Source organism: Amborella trichopoda, chromosome 11 (genome assembly GCF_054954075.1).
Source record: "Amborella trichopoda isolate Santa Cruz 75 chromosome 11, AtrichopodaSantaCruz75HAP2 v2.0, whole genome shotgun sequence".
NCBI classification, from domain to species: domain Eukaryota; kingdom Viridiplantae; phylum Streptophyta; class Magnoliopsida; order Amborellales; family Amborellaceae; genus Amborella; species Amborella trichopoda.
In genome coordinates, this window is record NC_142346.1 from 34,155,658 (window position 1) to 34,181,829 (window position 26,172).

At 36.7% G+C, this 26,172-nt stretch overlaps 1 protein-coding gene across 11 annotated transcripts in view; it reads right to left on the minus strand.

Annotated features, from left to right (window-relative positions):
* Nucleotides 1-20,855, minus strand: part of LOC18436679 (Polynucleotide adenylyltransferase family protein) — a 46,362-nt gene extending 25,507 nt beyond the window's left edge. For 6 of the 11 annotated variants that reach the window (XR_016044267.1, XR_016044266.1, XR_016044265.1 and 3 more), the window contains exons 1-8: nt 20,271-20,855; nt 19,957-20,087; nt 9,582-9,699; nt 9,237-9,289; nt 5,057-5,106; nt 4,852-4,950; nt 4,517-4,626; nt 4,196-4,323 (exon numbers count right to left, since the gene is read on the minus strand). Coding sequence is in view for 7 of the 11 variants with exons in the window: in XM_011626021.3 (XP_011624323.2) it covers nt 4,196-4,323; nt 4,517-4,626; nt 4,852-4,950; nt 5,057-5,106; nt 9,237-9,289; nt 9,582-9,699; nt 19,957-20,087; nt 20,271-20,570 (989 nt within the window). In the remaining 4 variants the exon portion in view is untranslated. Of the gene's footprint in view, nt 1-4,195; nt 4,324-4,516; nt 4,627-4,851; nt 4,951-5,056; nt 5,107-6,063; nt 6,147-6,810; nt 6,852-9,236; nt 9,290-9,581; nt 9,700-19,956; nt 20,088-20,270 lie in introns of those variants that run through there. The other 5 variants (XM_088851709.1, XM_088851706.1, XM_088851710.1 and 2 more) reach the window with 5 other exon arrangements.
* Between the last annotated feature and the right edge of the window lie 5,317 nt (nt 20,856-26,172).

Here is a 26,172-nt window from a genome sequence, read left to right on the forward strand (position 1 = left end):
ACTAATCCGGAAGCTTATTAAAAGTTAAAGGGAAAACTTTCTCAGTCGCTGGGCTATTAAACTACAAAGCCCTCGCATATTAAAAAACCACTTTTTAGATTGGTGAGAGACCAACAAGGGTTCATAAAATCTCGTCCTCTCCAAAAACGATCTCCTCAGAGAGATAGAGAGAGAGAGATTGAGATTTGGAGCAGTGAAGATGATCCAAATACATTGCTACCGTAAAACCCGAATCTGGGCTGTGCACTTGAATGAGCAGTAGATCGAAGGAATTTCGAGCATTTGGGATACAAATTGAATCTTATTTAACGAACTCATTCCAAAAACAACATCTTCAAAGAGAAAATATATTAGCATGGAGCTCCAAAAAATGCCTCAAATTATTGCCACCCCAAAATCATATCTAAGAGAAAAGCCATATAGAAATGAAAAGAGAGAGTATAAATGCAATGGTCTGAATGAGTGTGCGGTGTGCCATAACGTGGAGAGAGGGAGTGCAATAAATGCAACAGAAAGAGTATGGGGGAGAGAGAGGGCATGTATTAGAGAAAGTATGTTATAAGTGTGATGGAGAGAGAAAATGTGTAAAAAATGTGATGGTGGGGGAGAGAGAAGCAAGTGTTGGAGAGAAAGTGTGCTACAAATGTGGAGAGAGAGTGAGAGCGCAAAAAAGAGGGAGAGTGCATAAATGCAATAGAGAGAAAATGCACTAAATACCATAGCATTTTCTCAATCATTGTTTTACTTTTCTTCTTTTGCTTGGTGCCCAGGTATATACGTGCCTAAGGCCACTTCGCTTTGGAAGGCTGCCTGGACCACCTAAGTGTCCAGGTGGCCGGATTTTCCATCACTGTTGAAACTTATTGGAGGATCATGATTTGGAGGTGACATGGAGCAAATTAGGTCCTTCACCCATCGCAAAAATGGTTTTTGAGATAGGGAAATATTAGTTTCTTATATACCGAATGAGGAACATAAAAGTTTTGACAAAATTAAATGAAGAGAGTGAAAAATCCTTTGCCAAGAACAAATGGAAAAAGAAAGGAGGATGTTTGGCAGACCAAAGTGACAAGGGGGACCCATAAATATCTCTAATATGATGGAGTCGGGATATTAGTAGAGGTTGGGATGAACCACATAAGGGCTTTTCTAGGACCCTCAGTCACCTCAAAATGGTTCTGAGGTTAGGGAACATTATCGTCTAATATTAGGGTGCAGGTGGGGTTCTCATGACCTCATATTAAGGGATTTATAGGTCCGACATAATATGGTTCCAAAATGATCGTTCAAGAAACATACATGGATGGATCAGAAAAAATTGGCCGAAGGGAGGTCCACAACAACTCTTTTCAGTTGCATATGAACAGCAGCTACATCATATCCAGGCTCTCAGAGATCTCAAAAAGCTGGAGAACAGGAGACGGACAGTTGGCATCACTTGTTATCAGTAGAATGAGCATTCATGGTTACACATTTTGACGATTAATGACAACAGTGTACTGGCTGGTAGAGCAGAAGAAAGAGAAACTTTAGAATTGCCTATTATCAGGTATGTAGGAGTGCATTGACGGAGACTTTCACACTATCGCCACAACTAAGAAAAAAGAAAAAAGGCTGACCTAATGGTACAATGTGAAGTGTCAAATATTCCATCATATTTCATTAACTGTCAACAGTCAACCTACTAATTGGAGGATTATGAGTCACATATACGAACAACCAAAGAGGTCCAGTTATGCTAAGGATTCATCTTTCATAGGCCCCGATTGGGAAGATAGTTTCCGATATGCTCTTACAAGAGATTAACAAAGCCAATCCCATCACCATCCACTTCTAGATGTGAACGAGGCTAGGCAGGATCTCTCCTCACCCAAATATCAGCGGTGTGACTCAAACCGCCCAAGAGATTAGAGATGATGGAGAGATTTGGTGTAAAACTTGGTGTGAAAAGGGATAAACCATAGTTAACTTCCAAAATAACTCCAAAAACATCAAGCAAAAGTCAAAGATCTAGAATATAGAAGTTCTCGGCAAACTGATACTTTATCTTGAATGAGTTTGGCATTCTGGGAAGAGAAGGAGAATTGTGAATGCACACAGACAACGAGAGAGGCTGTTGAGTATTGCTTGGGGTTCAGGAGTTACTGATATACAAGCACGGACAACGAGAGAGGCTGTTGAGTATTCAGATTGTACATGGACAACGAGAGAAGCTGTTGAGTATTGTTGAGTATTGCTTGAGGTCCAGGAGTTACTGATATACGAGTACATTTACTGGTGGTAGAAACAAGTACAAGTCTATGCCTATTGACCACAAGAAAGAATCCCAAATTATAGAAGGAAATGCATAAATTGCGTCTTTTTTTCTTTGAGGATTAATAAATTGATAGTTGTTATATTAGAAACAGATTTCAAACCACATATAATGACTTCATTCCACATTTGAGGCGAGTAATGATAATAAGAAATTCAAACAAAAGAGAAAAGTGTCATAACAGTCAAAAGACATAATAGTATGATTCCGGCAGAGTGCACTACCAAGATGACAAAACGCAATATCCACCATATGTAAAACGTGTAATAGAATTTCCATGGGATTCTTTGGAGCAGGAGTGCAAAGAATCAATCTGTTTTTGCTTGGAACTCGATGCCAAATCCTAGGCTTCTACAGCGCAGATCTTTCAGAACAAGTCACCCCTCTAAGTAAAGAGAAAAGTCAAACTACAGTAATGGGATACCCTTGAGGACTTGCTCTCAAAGTCATAAAAAACCATCTCTCCATCAATCTTGGTTATTTGAAGTTTAAGATTGTACTGAAAGAATGTATTGACTCCATTCAGGTTTAGGCAATTCATGATTTAAGGGATCCAATCCACAAGCATGGTTGCAGATATCCAATATAAGCAAACCAACAAAATCCAGTTACACCATCTTGAAAAGTTCAGGTCCATAACAGTCAGTACAAACTATGAACACACCTAGTGACTTAAAACTAGCAAGTCTAGCATTAACTGTTTCTAAGCAATTATGTTAGCACTTCAAGCATTCCACACAGCATAATGATTCAAGGAGATGGTATAATATTGAGAGAGGAACATGCCCAAAAATCACAATATAAATTGCTCCTTCATCTTACTATTTCTGGACCAGAAAGAGATGATGTACTCCTAGGACAGAGCAGATGTACAGGTATCAATCAACAGTGTTATGGTCATGCTATCGTGACATAACAAAACATGGTTTTTAGGTTTTATACAAAGCATAATTCTGGTAAAATCGAACAAACCAAAAGAGATATTAGTCAGGAAGTCCATAACTGTATTATACTAATATATTCAAAAATCGCCCACCAAGCTGCTTGGGCTGTCAGGAGGCCTCACTGTCCAGCCCTGGGGCTACATGGCCCTGGGTGTGGCGGGAGGCCAGGGCAGGGGAACAGCCACCTAGATGGGTGCCTAGCTCCTACTGCAGAGGCGCCCGCTGTGGGCCCTTTTGGCAAGCCGAAAAATGGCCACGCCCAAAAGGGCTTTTTAGTATTTTCCCCCCCTTGAAAGGGGGGAAATAGGTTATAGGGGATAACTTGGCCCCCCAAAACCCTAGTGAGAGAGATTTTCCTCCCAAAAACACTTTTTTTTACCATGGATCAAAAAAATTTAAAGTCGATTCTGAACTCCAAGTTTTCGATTTCTTGTAAAATCGAAAGGCATTCGACACGGGTCTTTTTAGTGCAAAATAATAGATTTATAACTACCTAAAAAAAATCATAAATTTATAAAAACCCCTAACAAACCCAATCCCAACCCCCCCCCCCCCCCCCCCCCCCCCCAGAGGAGGTCTTCTACATATTGCCTGCCTAGGTCAGGCGGCTACCCAACCGCCCAGGCAGTTGGTACCCCAAACCGCTGGGGCAGCCATCTCGGTCTTTTTTAACATTGTTATACAACAATGACAGCAGAAAGAAACCAAGAAAGGTCTCAATTTGAGAAGTATTGATCACAAAATTAGAGGTGAATATTTGCCAGAGTGTAATAAGTTATAATAAAGTACAATTAAGATAGTACCCATTAATCCTTACAAAAACTTAATTAGTCAAAATTGGAAACAGTACCACCCAAGAAATATAGTTTCATGGAAGGAATAAAAGGCTGAACATGTGGTACAAGTCATCTATCAACATGAAATGATATAGGCCAACCTGTCAAAATCCTCCTTTACCACAGGTTCATGGTTAATAGGGAGACTAAAGACAATCCAAAATAACTGCAAATCACAGATGTAGGTCATTGCAGTAACAGGCTGGTTTCCAGATACCATGAGATCAACCTGCACAACAGGAAAAAATAAGCAAAAAAGATGCAAATTCCTTCAAATTGAAACACAATTAGTCTCTACTTTCAAAGCAATATAATTGGTCGCAGAATTATCACATCATATAAGGCAAATCTGTGGCCAAGCAACAAACAGAACGCAATGACGTGAAAGGCAAAACTATATAGTATATAAATAAGAATAGTACTTCATGGCCAATCCGCTCTCTACTGATTTTTTCTGCAAGTGCCGCTTTTACTTCTTCATTACTTGCTGCCTTTTTAAGATCATCATGGAGGACAAATTCAAACCTCGCACCTACGAGATTCAAAGAGTATGAGGCACCATTGACATTACTAATTTTAAATTCTTACAAACATACAGAGCAATAAGCTGCAAGATCCCATACAACCACCAAATGCAGATCACCAAAGAACTCCAAGGAAGCAGTAGAGGATGACAACAGGAATTCAAAATTTAACCACACAGGTCTTCCAGTGAAATTTATGTTAATAATATAGGGTCATACGAAGCAGTCCATACCAAAACGAATTGCTCTAAGAACTCTAAGTGGATCATCCAAGAATGTAGCTTTGGGGGGCAAAGGAGTTACAATCATTCCAGCTTTCAAGTCAGCAATACCTGAAAATCGAGGTCATTCCTATAACGTTGTTGGGATAACAAATTATGAAAGAGAACTAATCTATGCACAGCATGAAGTAACGTAGTAACAACTAACAAGCCTGACCTCGTCCAGTTAAATCCTCAACAGAGTTAGTATTAATGTTGTAGAATAAGCTGCCAAAAAGATACATATTTAGAAATTGTTTCAATTCCACTCCAATTCAATGAGTATGAAATAATCCACATGATATGCATTTCAAAGGGCTTTAAAAAGGAAATGTGGCTTCTTATATGATTAAGTGTGATTCAACTTGAAATGCCCAGTAGGAGGATAACCTGAAGTTGAAAAAACAGAAAATGATCAATTTAAATGGCTAAATGCAATATGCTCCAAGCATCCAAATGACAAGAGTATATCCTCTTTATTTTTTTTCCCTTTGGTAAGGACGCAAAGCATATCTTTGAAGTTCAAAGAATTTATATTGTGAACATTACAAAATGTAAGTGCATCTTAAAACCCTGAAAGAGACAACATAAACATTGCCAATAAAAATCAATGTTGATAAGCAACCAATATCTCATTGCTCTGCAATGTATTCAACAAGGTTATGACAGTTGCAACATGAACGAAGAAAAAACATAAAATTCATTTCCTTTGTTAATTGTATTATTAATACATAATATTCCACCAATATTGTTCAACAATGTACTATTCCCTTCTTGGTGGTGCTTCCAAAGGAGGAAGGACCATTGAGGTGCCAATGGGTTAATGGGAGGTATGTCCCTCTATCAAGCAGCAAGACTAAGGGAAGTGAAGTGAACTGCTTCTCCCCTCAGGCTGATCTAGAGAAACTAAAGCAATTTACGGTTAACGATGTGGATCTCAATGGTCAGTCTAAAAGTCAAAGCAAATAAAACACGGGGTTTGCATCTACTATATTGGTTTCAGGATAAACAAAGCATCCATTTACGAATATGGCTGCTATGCTGGATGGCAGCATGGAAGGGCAGGGGATTTCTGAAGGAGCTCCAAGCTTCATGGATGACATTAGTGCAAAATGCCTCATTCCTTGAGTAAACATTAGTGTAAAACATAATTTGAAGCTAGATTAAGAACCAACAAGAACTCACTATTAACAATCATGGTTGAATAAGTATGAGGGCCTTAAACTTCCCCTTAACCCGTCCCAAGCCCGGGTAAAGGAGGTAGATTGCATTAGGTAGGCAGCCAGCATAAAACTTTCTCATGTTTTATCATGAATCCTGAACCTATGAGAAGAATGGAGGAACAGGATTCATGTAGCCAACCCCAAATAATTGCGATAAGGCTTGGATAGTAATCATGATCATGATTTCTCTATTTCCATGCTCAAGTAAGTTTTCCTTTTTCTTTTTTTATTTTATTTCTTTTTTCCTTTTTTTGATGAAGTCATTCTCAATTAGTTATGATTATACTAATAGCCAGAATATCCATTTTTTTAAAATCATTATAGTTACTTTCCAATCCAGAAATCTTAAATGAAAATGTTTGTAGGGCTTCAACAAGCACCCCAAGGATAGAAAGGTTCTAAAGATGTTGAAGAAGAATATGGGAAGCAAAAGATTAAAACAAACTAGAGCGAACCGTCAAAGGCAACATATCATCATCATCATCATCGTCAAAGCCTTTTCCGAAGTAATTATGGTTGGCTACACAAATATTGATCCGCCATTCTGCTCTATTAAGGGTCATACTTTACTAACCCAAAAAAAAAAAAGGGTCCATACTTCAAGATTCATGATACGTTTTGGCAAAGTTGAACGTTGGTGCCGACCTAACACAACTTAGCCCCTTTACCACGGTATGGGACGGGTTAAGGGAAAGTTTAAGATCCTCACCCTTCTTAGACCATTCATATACAGTCGATAAAGTCTTGAATATTGAGTTTTCCTGCAAGATATTGAGCATGATGATTCATGAATCATTCATCCTACAAGTTAAAACTATTTACACAAGAACAACAGCAGCTTGATATATGTAGTATATGTAGATAGAAGCACATGGGATCACTATATATATGTGTGTGTGTCTATGTGCGTGTATATATACACATACGTATACACACATACATATACATATATATAAATATGTGTGTATATACATATATTTATACATATACTATAAATATATATCAATATGTGTATATCTATGTGTGTGTATATATACACATATACACACACACATACATATATATATATGTATGTGTGTGTGTATATGTACACATATATATATACATATACATACACTATAAATATATATAAATATGTGCGTCTATGTGTGTGTATATATACACATATACATATACACATACATATATATAAATATGTGTGTGTATACATATATCTTTTCATAGATATGTATATGTATACGTACATGTACATATGTGTGTATGTGTGTGTGTGTTTGGAAAGAGAAAGCTAACAATTTCCACAACAATGTTTTTTGCACTCTCAACCACCTAATCATTGTTAGACAGTGGGAAGCACGTGCTACAATTTGAATTTTTTTTCCTTTTTTTTTTTTTTTACTACCCATCAGATTGGGCTGAAATCGTGGCATGTAGACTTCTCACCCTCAAGCACCTAACAGATATTAAAAAATGATTGAAAAGTAAATTACTAAAATACTCTTGAAATGTTGTAGGGGTATTTTCATCATTTTATTATTTTAAATTTATCTTTTTAGTAGAACCCAAACCTGGGCACATACTTTCAAAAGTTCAACCCAATCCAATTTGTCAAATCACAATACTTGGCCCCAACATCCGATCACGATCAGATGGTTGAGAGTGCAAGTGAATTACAATAGAAATTCTCACCCTCTTGCACCAGTGGAATATATAAGAGAAACACTTCTAAAAAATAAAGTGACTAAAGTACTCATGAAATGTTGTAGGGATATTTTAGTTTTGGAATATTTTTAGGAGCGCCCAAATGACACGCACAGACTAAAAATTTCAGCCAATCAGATTCATTAAAAAAAAAAAAAACAAATCAAATCATAACAAGTCCTCACAATCAGACATTTGGGAGTGCAAGCAAATCACTGTAGAAAATCGTTCATAAGTATTTGGCAGCTCATATATTTATATATTTAAAGTGATGTAAAAATAAAAAATTTATGATCCACTTTATTAAAGATATCTATACATATGCACAATGAGAAATTTGTAGCCAGAAAGTCCCATAAAAATATTGAGAAAAATGGGATTGTAAGGCCATAATAAGAACCAATATTCTCCCGAGGCTCTATCGTGAACCAGGCGACAACATTAGTAATTTCCTGATTCGGGACCATCCAAGACTAGGACTCAGGCCCAAACAAACTAGGGCGATTCCATGTTGGCTTCCTAGTTTTCAACCACTAAAGCAGACCATGACGATGCAAATAGAAAACAAAAATCGCTGACAGGTGGTTGTTAACTCGAAAATCATCAGAAAGCCAAAAACATAGCACGAAATCAAAGACCTCAGGTTCAAAATTAAACACCCCCCCCCCGCCCCCACCCCGTTTGTATTGGGTTGTGATCCCCTTTCCACAAGGATTGAGTTTCCTTTTAGTCAAAGATAGATATCATTGAAAGATAGGGATCGAGATCTTAGAGGCCAGCAACAGAATCTCCGGAGCAAGATTCCAAGAAGAAGTTGCCACCCCAAATCCAGCTCGCCGAATAAATGAATCTAGCGAATCAGGAAAGTGATACATCTAGGATATGGCCAAGAGTGATTACCAAAAAAAATGTATAATTTTACAAAAGGGAATTAATGAATGCCTAATGAAGAGGAAATACCGCCCAAGTCCCACACAAGTGAGTAAGCCTCACAATTAGCTCCTCCAAAGGCACAAGAACACAAAAGTGGAACCCATTTCCTAGCCTAAAATAACTCATCCATTATCTTCAAGGTTAAATCAGGTCTCTCCTAGCCCACAAGATTACAATGAACAGAACAACTCCACAATCAAGGGACATCAGGAAACAGTAAAAAACCTGAACAACCATCAAGAGAGCTCTACAAAGCCTCATACATGTCACAAGTGCATGTTGGACCCACAATTATCTCAAGTAAAATTCTGTTCAGCTGCATTTGACTTGATATCATTGGCAGCACATTAAAACAATTCAAATCCAACTTCCTCACAAAATTAGAATTCCTAGCTTCCAATATATGGATTATATAATCAACCAAAAAAGATCAATTTCTCCTTTATACAACCTCAGGACAGAAAATATAACAAAATTAAATTCTTCCTTTTATCAAATAACCTGTTAATGGTTAAATCCCGCCGATATGCATCTTCAACAGCAGTACCAAACTTCTGTAAAGACACAAATGAATCCCAAAGTTAGATTGAGAGTAACAAATATATAAAACAGAAATTCACTTGAACCATCAATATCAATTGCATCAAAACAGAATAATTTTTTCTTTGACAATTAATTAAAAAGATTATTCACAGAAGATATGGATCTTTTGTGATCCCAGCACCTCCTGTGATCCAAGTGTCGAATTAATCTTCAAATTGAACACGAATGCTAGTAAGGAGATCAAAGGTGCTTTTACATATCATCTTCTCTGAATTGTTCCCTATCAAGGGAAAATGGCCATACCATAGTAGGAATGCGGCTATTCTCAACATAAGTCTCAGATCTCAAGTTGACAAAATCAATCTCAGTATCACATATACGCATCTTTGCAGTTTCCAAGTGTTTTGATTGATCCGGGTTGCTGCAAAAAAAACATATAGGTGCCTATAGTCAGAAAATCCCCATGATAAGTTCGAAAACTACAATGAGTAGACAACCTCATCTGAATTCATAATGCACAATCAAAAAGTCAACTTCTAATATGAACAAGTTCCCTCTACACATGATTTGAAAAGACCATAGTTGCAAGGATCTTGGTCAAGGGGTGGAGATCCCTTCTTTGAATCTCGATCTGGTAATCCCAAAGCCAGAGCCAGAGCGGTACTCGCTTCCTCCCATTAGGGGATCTCAATCCCTACCTATTGGGATCTCGGTTCCTAGCTCAAAGTGATCTTGATCCTTGACTGCAAAAAATCTTGATTCACTCCTCCAAATTGTCGACATAATTTATGATTATTTTATATTATTCCAAAGTGTATTATAATGATGGAATTATTTCAAGGAGTTGCTTTTTTTTCTCTTCATTTACATGTAAAATCTGTAATTTATAATAAAAATCTTTTCTTGGTTATGGTATTGCCCTTTATGTCATTTCCTTGATTTTTAATTATTAATATTTTTGTACATTATATTTCTTTTTATACAAAATGTCTATACTACCTTTTAAAAGTGTCTATTCCATTGGTGATTTTTTTATATTATATTATACAAAATTGTAAGGAAATAATGACATTTTTCATTTATTTATTTATTCCCTTAGTTTCCATTTAAAGATTTATGTTTATAGTAGAAAATCTTTTCTTGGATTTTGCAATATTCCCTTTATGTCTTTCATTTCTTAAATAATCAATTTAATGCCATTTCATACATTTATTGCATCACACTTCAAATCTTTCCTAAAACCTTTCCTTGATTTTCAATTATTAAGATTTATGTATATCACATTTTTTTTCACAAAAACTTTCTAATCTACCTTTCAAAAGTGTCTACTTAATTGAGGAACTCTTTTATTTTATATTATTTGAAAGTGTAAGGAAATAATGACATTTTCATTGATTTATTTGTTCTCTAATTATTTCTCTATATCTCTCTAGCTGTCTCTTTCTCTCTCTATCCCTCCATCTCTCTAGATCATTTATTTTCTATCTTTCTCACCTCGCCTAGCTATCTGAATATACCTCATAACTTTCCTAACTCTCTACTTCTCTCTTTCTCTGCTACCCTATCGACATCAGTCTTTATTCCCGTATCTTCCTTTTCAATTTCTTTTCCCCCTAGTCTCTCTCTCAACTTTCTTTTTTGTCTCGGGTTTTGCAAGTGAATGAATCCACTAAGATTTCTTACTCTTTGACGCCAGCTAACCATAACTGCGATTGTTTCAGATGTTGAGTCCCTCCCTTTATGGTCGGCCTTTGTCATTTAAGAGCAAGCAACTTGTGGGATACCATCCTCAACCCTCGTAAAAAATCTGTAATTAATACTTATGGTAATATATAAATTGTCAATATTTAAAATAAATAAATAAATAGCACTCTTGCTCATAGTTGTTGGTGGCAGAAGCATGATGGGTTTGGGGAACGACCAACTGCAATAGGTTGGAGCTCCTTGGGGTTAGGATCGGTATCCATATGTCAATAAGTTTTTTTTTTTAAAGAAACTGTTAACTCCATAAAGTCAATAAGTTAAGGAGCTAGATCCTATGATACCTTGGAGCAAAGATCCCATGTCATATGGTTAGGGGTTTTGACTTGGAGGGATCTAAGCTCCACTTTACATAATACAAGATAGAGTAATAGTTTATGATAAAACTAGGACCGAGCCAATACCCGCTAGATCCCTTATCATACACCTTAGCTTATTATCAATGCCATAATTATACTTACAGACTTATAGTACTCCAATTTATTACAATAATACAATTTAATAATGTCATAAATTGGCTTACTATGATGTTAAAATGCAGTTTTTTTAATACCATAATTTTACTACACCACGATGTGATATCGGCTACAATTTAACATACTCTAAAGAAATATATCTATAATACTAGCAGTAATTCAATTAATAGGTTTGCTCCACTCCTTGGAGGGATACTACAAGCTTGTAGACCGAGATCCCATTTTATAGGGAGCGAAATCCCTATTTCTCTAAACTCAGTTCCTTCTAAGATCCCTTAGAGGAACCGCGGGATCGAGTTCCCAAGGTGGAACCGTGGCCTTACCCCCAAGGCTCCCGTAACTATGCTCATGCTATCAGTGAAATATGGAGGAACACTGCAGTTTGAGTGGCAGTGTGGATTGGTCCATGTCCACGAGAGACCAATGGGCCTCTAGTGGCCAAGAGAGCCCTAGAGCAAGATGATATAAGAGTTACTTGACTCCCACTAGTTCTCTGTGGTCAGAGCCAAGAAACCTAGGGACCTAGGAATGCATTATTCCACAAGATGTCCACTCTTTCATATTTTTTCAAGTATCTTTAAAGATGTTTTTGAAGAAATTAAATGAATTTCTTTTCTAAAGAGCACCTTAAAGTTAGGATTGTTGTGCTCTTAAGAGAGAGGAGGATCTATTTGGAATTACCCTTTTGTCCTCTCCAAGAGCTCTTTCGAAATTAAAACGAAATTTGGAAAATTAAAACATATAGAATTTTAGGCATTTTTAACACACCTGCCACACATAGACTTCACGTCACTAAAAAACAGATTTGGAACATGTGGGCCCTACTGGCCATGGGTCCCACATGCCCATACGATCAAAAGGATGGATCAAGTGGGGCCCATTGTCCATGTGTCCCATGTGGATTCTTGAGCCCCTCTAATTCCTAATTTGTTTGAGCAACCCATGTATTTAAGTTTTCTTTTTCTTCCCAACATCTTCTCAAGATTTAATAAGGTGAAAAGAACTATTTTGAAGTATGATTGCTTTTTAAAGTAAGGATATATTATTGCGTTTTCTAAATCCAAGTAATATTGGGATTTGGGAAAACTGGTATGTATTCTTCTTGGATTGGAATATGAATAAGTGTGGGATAAGGGCACCTAGGAATGATTGAGTAATTACCACTCTTAGATCATCATGGCTAGCTCCCTTGATAGAGCGAAATGGCCGATCAGGATTCACACAGCGGACCCCAAATAGTTGGGAAATGGCTCTGATGATGATGATGAGATAATCCTAGCTAATTTTGATAATGAAGGGATGAGATTGGAAGTCTTTCTCACCCTACAAACCTCATAATGGAAGATTAAGTTGTATCCTCCACAAATCATAATTTTTGGATAAAGAATTATAACTAGGCCTTGACCCAATCTCCATAGATCACCAAATGGATTTGTTGGGGAAAGAGAAAGAGTTAGACGGTTGGGACATGAATGACAGAGAGGGTTCTCGTAGAGTTTCACAGCAGGAGAAACGGGAGATAGAGACTCTTCGGAGTTTTCACATTGAGAGGAAGATAGAGATTCTTCCATGGCAAAGCAAGTGAGAGGAAGAAAAGAAATGCTTCTAGGGCAGCACATGATGCAAATAAGTACTTCAAGGCAACATGGTGTAACAGGTGATGTAGAAAGATAAAAGAGTTCTCATGGGCATGGGCATTAGAGTGCAAGAGAGAAGAACAGATTTTTCATGGGCTTGCACATATCATAGGAAGAAATCTCTCCAGAGCATCAAAATGACTGAGAAAGAAGGTTTCAATGCCAGCCAGGTTTGAAAGGGAAAGAGCCATCCACTTGAGAAAGAGAACTTTGTAGGACTGCAAGTATGTAGAAGATACAGAGATGATTCTAAGCAGGTTCTCTAAGTGCATAAAAAGAGAAACATGTTCTCTATGGGGAGTTATACATAAAAGATGAAAGGAATAGGATTCTCATATGTCGCTACCCGTGCAAAGAGGGAAGAAGGATTCCTAGATGTTCAAAGCACTGCACGAGAAAGCAAGACCAAGATGTTCAAAGAGCTGCACGTGTGAAGAAAGACCCTAGAAAACTGAGAGAAACCATAGAGAAGAAGGAAAAATGCTCAAAAAGAAGAATGGAGCTTTCTTCTCGACCCTCATGCTCTAAGGTGTTTCAAGGGGTTTTGAGTTTGGAGTTAAGAAAGGACTTTTCCTAAGTCACGCATCATTGATCATAGGAGATCCCAAGGAAACTCACATATTATGTGTTTTTGCAGTTATTGGTTTATTTTGTGCAAGCATTGTGAGAATGTGGCAGCAATCTAATCTTGGGCGACATCTTTTTATTCCTTTTACAATGCGTTGTATTCAAAATTGTCATGACATTTGAATGTATACAGCAGCGCCATATTGAATGGCTTGTATGGTATTAGTGATAGAAGTAATAGAAAATTTTTTGAATTTATAGACCTGGAACACGCCATTGTAGCTGCTCAGAAACTACACCAGCAGATCTTTTGGCCAGCATATCCTTATTCACCCACGTAGACTTCACGATAACAAGGCCATCCTGCCCCAGCCGTACATTCTTCCATTGGAAAACAAAATGACTTGCTTTTTATATTAACCATTGACTTTTATTATAATAGAATTCATTAGTTACTACTTTAGGAATCATGAAGAACAAGGTCTAGTAATCAGGGTGCTTCGCCAATATGAACTTCATAAGAGTAATAACAACCTCAAAAGATTAAATGCTTGCTTCTTCTATCCTGCTACTCTGCTCACTACCTGCACTACCAGCAGATCGCACCATGGTCATATCAAGCCCCCTCATAAAGAAAACAGCCAACTTTTCTATGATCCATCTAGACACCCATACTAAGCATTCTTAAAGAGAGAGATCTTTTCAAAACATTTCAACATAAAGAAGATACAGGAGACCTTGTTCCAGTGATGCATCCCAAAAAAAACATACGGCCCAGAAATTTCTGGTGGGAGACATCAGGATACCAAACCCAAGGCAAGAGTGTTCATACCAAGTAGTCCCTTTCTATAGGATCATACTTAAGGACTCGGCCAAATTGGGAACAGTTGATAAGAAATATCCAGGAATCAAGCCCTTAAAACTCCTGAGGTTAGACTTTGAGGACCTATTTATCATATAATCAAGAAAGATGCCATAGGCGGGCAAGCAGGATTCCATTTGATGAGTTTCATCCATCAACACCTGAAACTGACAAGCCCAACAATATAATCTGTAAAGGCAAAACCTTTATATCCACATGAACAAAGGCACTCCCTTGGTCAATTTATCATACTCATCAGCAAATAGCGACCCATCCAAGATTGGTCAATCCCTTACAGAACGCCTGGACTAAAATAGATCAAGTCCATAATTTCTTTAAACATTCTAGCTAATTTGTTGGCCAGAATTTTCTACAAAAGCCGTAAAAGATTGACAGACTTGAATTTTAGAGTGTCCACAGGCCCATATCCATGAGATCATTCTCCAAAGGTTCCATATTAATCATTTCACAAAATTTCAAGTGTAAATTTTCTTAAAGATATACTTCACTCCCCCTATAAACTCCTTTTTCCTTTGAAAGTGTAGTTTTTTGTTCGCCACCATGAATGTATCTATATTATTCATAGAACAACTGCTTTCCATTGGACAGAAAAAAGAAAGATACAGATGCTACTTCCATTTCATTTATTACACAGAAGTACATATATTTTTCTCCGGTCATTCTCCACATGTTGAAACTAGATTTTAAAATTTAATCCCCGATATGACTTGCCTTTCAGAACAGCTAAAGTGCTTTTTTTCCCAACCAAAAAAAAACGGACACCAAATCCAATAGTAAGACACAATCAGTGATAAATTGTAACACGAAATCAGTCTCCTCAAGGCTAAATGAAGCCATTAGTGAACCATAGCTCTATCCAAGAAGATCTTCTATCACTGGTAGTGGCAATGTTTTAAAAAATGGTCCGCTCGATGCCTAGGCGACCTGAACCAAAAAGCCGCATGCCTAGAACTAGGCGGCCCTAAAAGGGCATATATACCTAGGCAAGCGCCCAGTTCTGGGCGAGCGCCCAAGGCCGTAAGGCCTTTTTCGTTTTTTTAAATGGCCCAACAGGGCAAAAGGGGTCATTTTGACCCCCAAGGTTGTATAAAACATTATGGGGTTTATTTTTAAACCCCAAAGTGAAAAAAAAAACCCTCAATCTCTATGCTAAACTTATTTCTGAGAATCTAAAGTAATTTCTATGAATTGAAAGTATTTTATGTGAATTGAAAAAGTTTTATTTTCTCATTGAAAATATTTTTAGGGTGTTATTGGTGGCATTAAAAGACTTTTGAGTTGATTAGTAGCTCGATTGAGGTAACCAACATCAAAGATCAAAGATTGGGTAAAAAAGGCCACTTTGTAATCTTTATTTGAGTTTTATTTTTTCAATTTGAGATGTCTTTTGCGGGATCTACTAGGGATGGAGATCCAGGATGGAAATATTGTGTTAACCCGGTTAAGAATGATAGGAATAAAATTATGTGCAATTTCTATGGACATGTTTCTAATTTCGCCATAAATAGATTTAGGAAACATCTTGTCGGTATTAGAGGTGATGTTGCCCCATGTAAGTAAGTCCCAGTGTAAAAAAAGAAATTTCTGAATACATTGAAGGTGAAAAGAGTAAAAACAATTTCATAACAAAATGATCTAGCAGAATTAAAGTCAAGGGTCTATGTTTCTGATAATAATATTGACACTGAAGAAGAGGATGAAGAGGGGGAAGAAGAAGTAGCCATGGTTGAAACTCATAGCTTTAAGAGCAAGAGGGTTCTTGGGTCTAAGAAGCCTCGTATGAGAGGGCCCATAGATAGTTTTTTTACACGTAACCCTAAGACAGTAATTGAGAAGGGCAAAGGAGGAAAGGGGAAAAAACAAGTGGTAACTGAAAATAGATTTAAGAAGGAAGATAGAGGCAGGGTGATTTAGTATATTGCTTGATGGTTTTACCATACAGGCATTTCTTTTAACACCACTCGCTTGAATGTTGGAAGCAATTGGATAATTTGGGCCAGATTTGAAAGGTCCAACTCCTTATGAGAATGGAGAGCCACTACTGAAGAAAGAAGTTGAGTATACTAACGAATATCTCAAGACCCATAAGGAGAGGTGGGCTAAATTTAGGGTTTCTTTAATGACATATATGCGGAGTGATAGAAGGAGGAGGAGTTACATGAATTTGTTGGTAAATGATTCCTCGGGTACAGTTTTTTTACGATCAATTGATGCTTCCAATGATATTCATGATGCTCATTATAATTATATATTTTCTTTCATTGATAAGGGTATCGAGGAGGTTGGGGAGGAACTTGTAATTCAAGTGGTCACATATAATGCTACTCTCAATCTAGTTGCAGATCATTTGCTTCGACATAAGAGACCTCGCATATTTTGGACTCCTTGCGTTACACATTGCATAGATCTTATGCTTAAGGTCATTTGTGATTTGCCTACTATTAAAGGAATTCTTTTTAAGGCTAAGGAGGTTACAATTTTCATATACAGTCACATACTTAACCCTAGCATGATGCACAAGTTTACAAAGAAGAGACAGCTAGTGAGGCCTGGGGCCACTAGATTTGTCACTGCCGACCTTAGTTACAGAGCATGTATAGGAGGAGGATCGCATTAAGGTCTATGTTTGCTTCAGAGGAGTGGAGTAGGTATAAGTGGTCTAGAGATGCCAAGGGAAAGAAGGCACGGGATATTGTTCTTTCGAACTATTTTTGGCATGGGGTGAAGCATGCGATATTAGTATTTCTTCCCTTGGTGAAGGTCTTCCGCTTGGTTGATGTTGATAAGCCCTCCATGGGCTTTATATATGATGTAATGGAAAGGACTAATAATGAGATTGCAGAGAATTTAGACAATGATGTTGCCAAGTGCGATCCAATTTGAGAGATTATAGATGACAAATGGGATAGACAGTTCCATAGACCATTGCATGCAACGGGGTACTACTTGAACCCCAAATTCTTTTATGAAGATGTGCACATTGAGTCAAAATGGATAATTATGGAAGATTTTAATGAATGCCTTGAGAAATTAGTTCTAGATCCACATATCCAAGATAAGATATCAACTAAAGAGCTTATTTCGTACCAGTGTTCTTTGATGTTATTTGGGAAAGATATGGAATTAAGACAGAGAAACAAAGACAAACTAGATAATATACTTTTTATTTTTGTTTTATAAATTATAATTTTCTTTCAAGTTTCAAGTTCTTAAAATTATGTGTGATAATGTTAAATACCTAAATTAATTATAAAGGTTGCCTACATATTGCAGCCCAATGGTAGAGACAACATGGAAGTAGCGCTCCAAACCTCCAGAAGATGGCTATATGGATCTTGCGTTTGACAACTACCTCTTCTGGTTATGAGGGCAATTAGAGTTCGTTTGAGATGGCATTTTACTATTTTACAATTTTATATGCTTTTCTTGTTTATAAGTTCGTTTTTCTAATATAGATTCATATAAGGTAAGGCGATCATAGACTCATAGTAGTTACTTATGCATTTTTCCTTATAGGTGCATATAAAGAGAAGAAACAGGCTTAAGCATAAGAAGCTCAATGACTTGGTTTTTGTTAGAGAGAATCAAAGGCTCAAGGAGAAGAAAAACCAGCCAAATAAGGATCCTATCTCTTCGAAAGACATAGAGAATGCTTCAGATTGGCTAGTTGGTGACCCTGATATTAAGGAGGTCTTCCCTGGGGAGGGTTTGACATGGGAAATGGTCGAGGAGGCTTCTGGGCAAGCTTCTGATCCTAGGAGGGCCACTCGAGCAATGACTTCTCCTGGTACTTCACACTCACAGAGAGAGAGAGATAGAGGAAGAGGAGGCAGATTCAGAAGAATCTTTGGAAGAAGAGAAATATGTTGAAGAGGGTAATGATTCTGATGATGACGGCCTCAATTCTGATGCAGATGGACGCAATAAAGATGATGATTCTGATTCTTATTAATGTCTTCTCTCTTCTTTTGTAGTAACTTTATTGCACCATCTTGGCTTGGGCTTTAGACATTTGGACTATTTTGTTATCTGGTTTATACTTTTTTTGCCTTTTTGGACTATTTTGTTGTGTGGTTTAATGGTTTTTTATAGTTTTGGAAGTCAGTTTGTTAAAGAGTTGGAGACTTGGATGTTATTATGGTTTATTTTATCGATATGGAATATGGGGAATATGAGAGTTTGAAGACCTTACAATAGCCTATTAGACTTTTAAATGTTTTGTATGGTTTGAAATTTTGAATAAGTTTATTCTCAACTTGAGATATGTGATATGTTTATATATAAAATGTATGTTGCAAACTTGCGATATTTTCAAATGGAATAAATTACAAAATTTGACACAAATATAGCATATATGTGCATTTGGATAAAAATATATGAAAAAATGCTAAAAAATTGCACTACAGAACGCCTGAGATTCTGAACGCCCACCTAGGCACTAGGCGCTGGGCACCAGGCAGGCCGCTTAGCGTTTTTTGAAACCTTGGGTGGTGGCAAGGGGTCAATGGTCTTTTTTGTAGCTAATGATAACACTAACAACAAAGATATGAACAAAATCCTGAAGGGGCCAAATTCCATGAGAAAATAATCAGATTTCGGACCTCAATGAGGCAACTATAAAAAGCAAAGAGGAAGGCGAAGGAATTTGCACCACAAGCCTGAAACCAACATAGACAAAGCTATGTGGAGGTATAGATGGCATCTAGACTAAGCAAACTACTTTTTCAAAACATTCAAAATCGGTATTCAACATTGAATGGTTAAAACTCAAACAGGTTAGTAAGAGAAATTAGAATGCCTAAGACGATAGGACCCATGACATATAGAGGGTATCAAGCAATTTATAATGCTAGCATTTTTATGTTTGAATTCCAAGATATGTTTTTTATCTAGAGGGCATATATATGAGATGATAATGGCTGTTAGGCCAGTTCGTCCATTTTTAAAATGGTCGGTTGATCCATGTGGCAGCAAACATTCTTTAGGTCCTTGTTGGGACATAAGATGGATTTCTTACTTTTCAATGAATTTATGACCTTTAAGTTGAAAAAAAACAATTGGAAAACCCATTTATATGCCTTTCAAAACCAACACATACTATGATATTTGTGTCCAACCTAACTATATGCTACTCGAGCATGATCTTAAAAACGTATCGCATTAAAATGTATATCAATAAACAATAACAACAAATTATCAAAAAAATGAACAACAAAAAACTCAGTTTACAAGAACACCACGATATTTACCATATCACAAGTATATGCGGGTACTTTTATGAGTGAAATGAGGAAAATAAAGTCAAAACCATGAAAAAAAAGGAATCATCAAAAACATGAATAATGGATACCTACCTTTTGATAATATGAGGTTCTTTGCTTTCTTCCCCAGATTCCACAAGGTACTCATAAACCTTATCACCAAATTCCTTACCCAGCATGTTGTCTAACGCGAGATCTATATCGTAACAGTCCCTTCCCAAAAGCTGCAGAAAAACAACGGCCACAAAGTTTGTTAAAACCAGGCCACTTCCACAGAACAATACAAACTACGCCACTTCCAGAGACCAATAAATGTTGCCCGAGAAATACAACCGAGGATAAACGAAGCTTGTATGACAAAAAAATGGAAGAGAAAGATACAGAGAGGGATAGAGAGAAGAAAACACCTTATCGCGAACCCAACCTCCTGCAACTCTGAGCTGTGTTTGAAGGTTGAAATGCTTGACGACATTGAGCAATACATCGAAGATTTTCCTCTCTTTCTCGCTCAACTCAACATGGTCCCTCACCTTCACTGATGAGGAACACGCCTTCACGGATGCGGAATACGCCATTCTTCTTCTGCAACACTCGTGACCTAACTTCAACCCTAACCCTAATTTCCCCCTTCTTCCTCTGATTCTGGAGAAGCCCGGGAAAGCGAGGGGCGGGAACCAGAGGAGACGCGAATTGAAAAGAGTGACCATGGAAAAGAGAGAACCAGGAAATCGAAAGCTTATTAGCGTGCATTGGATCTTTTCTTTCGGAGTTTGTCACTATACACCAATGATGTGTAACAGAATGGTGAAAACTTTATATACACAACCGGTGTATGTGAAAATGGTTAGGTACGTATCTTCCCATTTTTTTAACCCTTTATTTAAAATGTAGGGCTAACATTCACCCACTCAAATTGTCACAAAATAGGAGATTCAAAATAAACATGCAGCAGAGAGAGAGAAAAACCCATTTTTAGATAGAGAGCGTGCGATAAAAGAAAGGAAAAGTACAAGTTTTTAGTTTTTCTCTACAAAAATTCGATATTTTCGCTTTTATTACCGGAGATTCCTATATAAAAATGCCATTAGTGAAGCTCCAAACAGTTCTTACCATATCTCATTTATGTTCAAAGCTTCTTATGTAAATCCGTCATGAACGAAACCCCGAATTGTTCTTACAAAACTCGATACATTTTTCTACGAAAGAGTAAGATTGGTCCCCTATGAAATTAATCTGCAAATCCGTCATTAGCAACGCTCAGCTTCTCCGCAATGCAGTCCTTGTCTATATTTCAGTGCTTGCTCTGAAAATCCGCCATTAAAGAAGCTCGGAGCAGCTCTCAAAGAACAAGCTCCGCTATAAAGAAGACTTCTTTTAGTGAAGCGGGGTTGTACTTCACATAGAGTTCCTTTTACAAATTCCACCATTAATGGAGATTTAGAACTGTTACTGCAAGGGAAAAAGAGAGGAGATAAAACCTATAAAAACAAAAAACAAAAAGCTGAAGAATTTTTCAGTAAAATAGACTATCTTACATGTGTTTCTCCTTTCTTCTCCCGTGCTTTCCGACTCTCTAAACCTAAAAATGGGTTACTATCTCTCAATAAATGGGTTACTATGGGCTATTTCATATGGGTTAGCCGTTGAGGCCATGACCCCAACTTGAGTGAACGAATCTCACATCTCTATTTTAAATCAATGGTTAAAAAAAGAAATATGCTGCAGGGGAAGCATTGAAAGCTTTCCCTATTTTCATATACGCATATGCCGTTTGTTTTTGTATTTTACACCAACCTTGGGATGTAATTTGTTTAAGTCAACAAGTTAAAAAAAAAAGTTAGGGTTTCATTCATGGTGAAGAAAAGGTTCCTCTTGTATGGAACGGGGGAGAAAGTACCTCAACTATTTGGATAAAGAAGGTTCACCCATGAATTTATGCCGGAATGATTCATGGATGACATTTTTTATAGGGCTTGCTTCCTTCTTGTGATGTTCCATGGCCAAGAATTCTCTCGTTTTTATTTCCTGCAGCTTTTTTTGCCCTATAACTTCTATTATTTCATTGGTAATTTAATTCTACTTTTCATTTAATAGATGTAAAATTTCAACTTTTTACGAGTGGAAAAGCGTTCAATGTATTAAGGTAATAAGAGCCAGGATATTTACCGGCGACCTTTTACCAATTTAAAGCAACATGTGAAGATTTCGTCTCAAATTAAAATGCTACGACATGGAATAAAAATCACTATCAGTATGTACAATACTCAGCTGATATGGCTAGAGATGGGTGTGAACTGGATGAAAGTCCTTTAAGTAATAATGCTAGGAGTCCTTTAAGTAATAATACTCAGCTGATAGGAGTATGCTTAAGCATGCCAAAAGCCCAATGCTCAAATATTTTAAGAAACTTGATTTCTATGTGGATACTCCAAATATTATTTTTTAATTTTACATTTCCTGGTTTTTTTTTTTTTAATTTGGTTGCCTCGACTAGGAATATATGATAGGTAGAATTTCATTTTTTTTTTATCTCACATAGTTCAATATTTTGGTTTATATCAAATTAAGGATTCCATGGCATAGGAATTTGGTTTAATCGTCCTTTACTCGTCTTCATTACCACTATTTATCAATTGATGTTAGCTACAAGACACTGGAGGTTCTCTCTGTGTTTTTTAGATTAATCGCATACATATGCATATTTCAATAAATTTACTAGTGACATACTACCATCATATTAATATAGCAAAATATTACATGCCCGGTCGCATGTTTCGGCAATTTGGGAAGGTCTAAGGGATTGTTGCTAAGCCTTTGAAGTGGGATAGGAGGGAGAAGGTTGGCATGCTGATGTAAAAAAATAAAACCAGAAAAAAAATAAAAATAAAAGATAAAAAGTTGAGAGAATATACCATCTCTCAAGGTCTGCAAGGGAATTTCACCATAAGGTTAGATAATATACCCTATTGAGAAGGTTGGCATGCTGATGTAAAAAAACAAAACCAGAAAAAAAAAAAAAATGAAAGATAAAAGATTGAGAGAATATATCATCTGTCAATGTCAGCAAGGGAATTTCACCCCAATGTTAGAGGATATACCATCTGTCAAAGTGAGCAAGGGAATTTCACCCCAATGTTAGAGAATATACCCTCTCTCAAGGTTTGGAAGGGAATCCGTCCAAAAATATTAGAGAATATACCCTCTCTCAAGGTTTGGAAGGGAATCCACGTAAAAATAATCTCTTTACGAGAACGAATTTTATTACCTCATCTACTTTTTTTACAATGAAGGGAAACATCCATTTAAATAGACTAAAAAATAAGATAAACATTAACAAAAAAACTCTCTCAGCACTTTTCCTATTTTATCTCTTCTTCCCTATTTTCTCTCTCTTAAAATCACGTATTAATTTTTCCCTATCTTCTCTCTCTTTAATTCACGTGCCAAAAATTAGGCTCGTTTCTAGCCTAAGTTTAGCCCAAAATTCTCCCCAACTTTCATTATTGTTGATAAGGATAAACTCTTGCTAAACTTAACTTTATCTTATTTATATTCATAAACTACCTCCTATAATTTAACCTTATCTATTTATATTCCAAACTAACTAATCCAAATCAATCAATAACTAATTAACCCAAATCCATAAATATCAACTCATATACAAACTCAATGCCCACAAATATCCATGCGCACCTCCTCTCCTATTCCTGAAGAGATAAACTACAGAATAATAAAAAATTAAGATAAGCCTAATATTATTTGCATCCTTCTTCCTGGGTTGGGAGAAGCTCATCCTCGAGTTCAAAAGTTGGTGATCAAGTCCCATCATGAGCCTCGATACTTTTTCTTCAATACTGATGCCTGCAACTGTGTTTCAAGCTTAATTGCTTGGGCTGATTATTCCTTACCAAGAATGGGTACAACTCCAAAAAAACACCAAGTTCAATCGATAAACACTCTTGACCATGAAATTTTGGAAGATCGATTTTAATGTCAAAATTTCGTAGCCGTTCTATAGGACGTCGCGAATCTGGCTTCTCTATAGGACACGACGGATCAGGCTTGTAAATTTCTTCAATATGCTTGAAATCAACACCTTGGATTTGGCGTGGAATTACTGGTGCAATATGAATGTGGTTGTGAGTACCTTCTTCACGAGGAAGATTGTTCTCTAACTGCTACAACATCTAATTCATGTCCTGATTCATCTCACGTACTTTAGTTCAAAAATACTCTAGGGCTTTAGTAAAAATTTCTACCCAACGATAATCCATAGCAAGAGTAGGATTAGCCTGATGGTTTAGATCTAACTTGCTAGCTTGATTGCTTAGATCCAACTTGCTCTCATGATCTAACTTGATCAGGATCTAACTTGCTCTCAGGATTTGACTTGCTCTAGTCTAACTTGCTCTGAGGATCTGACTTGCTCTGATACCAATTGATGTAAAAAAATAAAACCAGAAAAAAAATAAAAATAAAAGATAAAAGGTTGAGAGAATATACCCTCTCTCAAAGTCGGCAAGGGAATTTCACCCTAAGGTTAGATAATGTATCCTCTTTCAAGGTCTGAAAGGGAATCCACCCAAAAATAATCTAAACCAAATTTTATTAACTCATCTACTTTTTTTACAATGAAGGGAAACCTTCCTTTAAATAGACTAAAAAAATAAGATAAACAGTAACAAAAAAAACTCTCTCTACACGTTTCCTATTTTATCTCTTCTTCACGTGCCAAAAATTAGGCTCGTTTCTATCCCACGTTTTGCCCAAAATTCTCCCCAACTTTGATTATTGTTGATCAGGCCTAATGCTCAACCATCATCTTAGAAATTTTTTGCATGCCCAATGTTGGAATGGGATTTCGAAATGGAATTTTTGTTAGCTGTCATATGTTGCAAATTCGCGTTGCAAGTGGATTTTTTGTATAGCTTCCATATGTTACAAATTTATGTTGTAAGTGGAATTTTTGTATAGCTTCAATATGTTGAAAATTCATGTTGTAAGTGGAATTTTGTCTAGTTTGCCATTGTATTTTTGCTTACAATAAAAGTGTAATGTTGCGCTGATCATAATATTATGAAAGTGCAATCTATCTCTCATGCTATCCCACAGCTTAGCTATCTCTCTCTCTCTCTCTCTCTCTCTCTCTCTCTCTCTCTCTTTGAGTGTTTGTATCACAAAAAAAAACTTTGTATGCACAATTTATTCCCAATCCGATACAGAACCTTCTGGTGCTCAGAAGACTGGTTCGACACATTTTATTCCCAGCCCAATACAAAACATTTTGGCACCCAAAAGGTTGGTCCGGTACATTTTGATTCCCGGTCAAGCACAAAACCTTCTAGTGCCCAGAAGGCCGGTCCTACACATTTTATTCCTAGTCCGGCACAAACATTTTGGTGCCCAAAAGGCCAGTTCGACACATTTTATGTCCGGTCTGGCACAAAACATTCTGGTGCCTAAAAGCCCAAATTAGTTTTAATATTTGGACATAAACTGTTCCAAACTTGCGACTTATGAATTTCAAATAGAAATTTACAACATCAATATGCTAAGATATAACCATAAAATGTATAGGCATGAAGATAGCCTTCATTTCTAATTTACATTGGATAGAAATGCCATGTAGAATGAGATAATGCGAATACCAGGGCTAAATTTAGCAGTAGGCATGGTTAGAAGGGAGCTGTGGACAAGACATACACAAAGGAGGACATGCCATGGACAGTGCAATGCCCTACGCATGACATCATCATAAACCCATATCATACCTTAATTTTTGGAGCATTTATATAGGGTCACTTTAGATAGTCGAATATTTATGGAGCGCTGAGAATACGTTGCGACACATGGTCACTCAAGATATTCAAACATAGTGGCATATGCATTGATCATTTCGGTTTCACATTTCCTGAGAATACTTCGCGACAATATTTATAGAGTCCTCATAATACTTTCCAACACCAAATTTTTTTATCAAACTTTATAAAAGCAAAATACAAATCCTTTTTTCAATATCAGTTGTCTTGTAATTATATAAAGGAAAAAATTTATATAGAGTCGAGGCTCTAAACAATCAAATTTGAGCCTACCTTAAAAATATCACTAAAACAATATGTTGTGATACTTGAATATCTTCAAATTCATCATCTCGACATCAAGATGCATGGACATGAGAAAAAAATGGATTTCAAGTTTTGGAAGTAGTGCATTTTATAACACATTTTTAGACCATCAATTTTCAAGATTTTCAAGTTTTCATAGATGTGTCGAACTACACTATTTTTTAAGCCTTAAACTTTATAAATA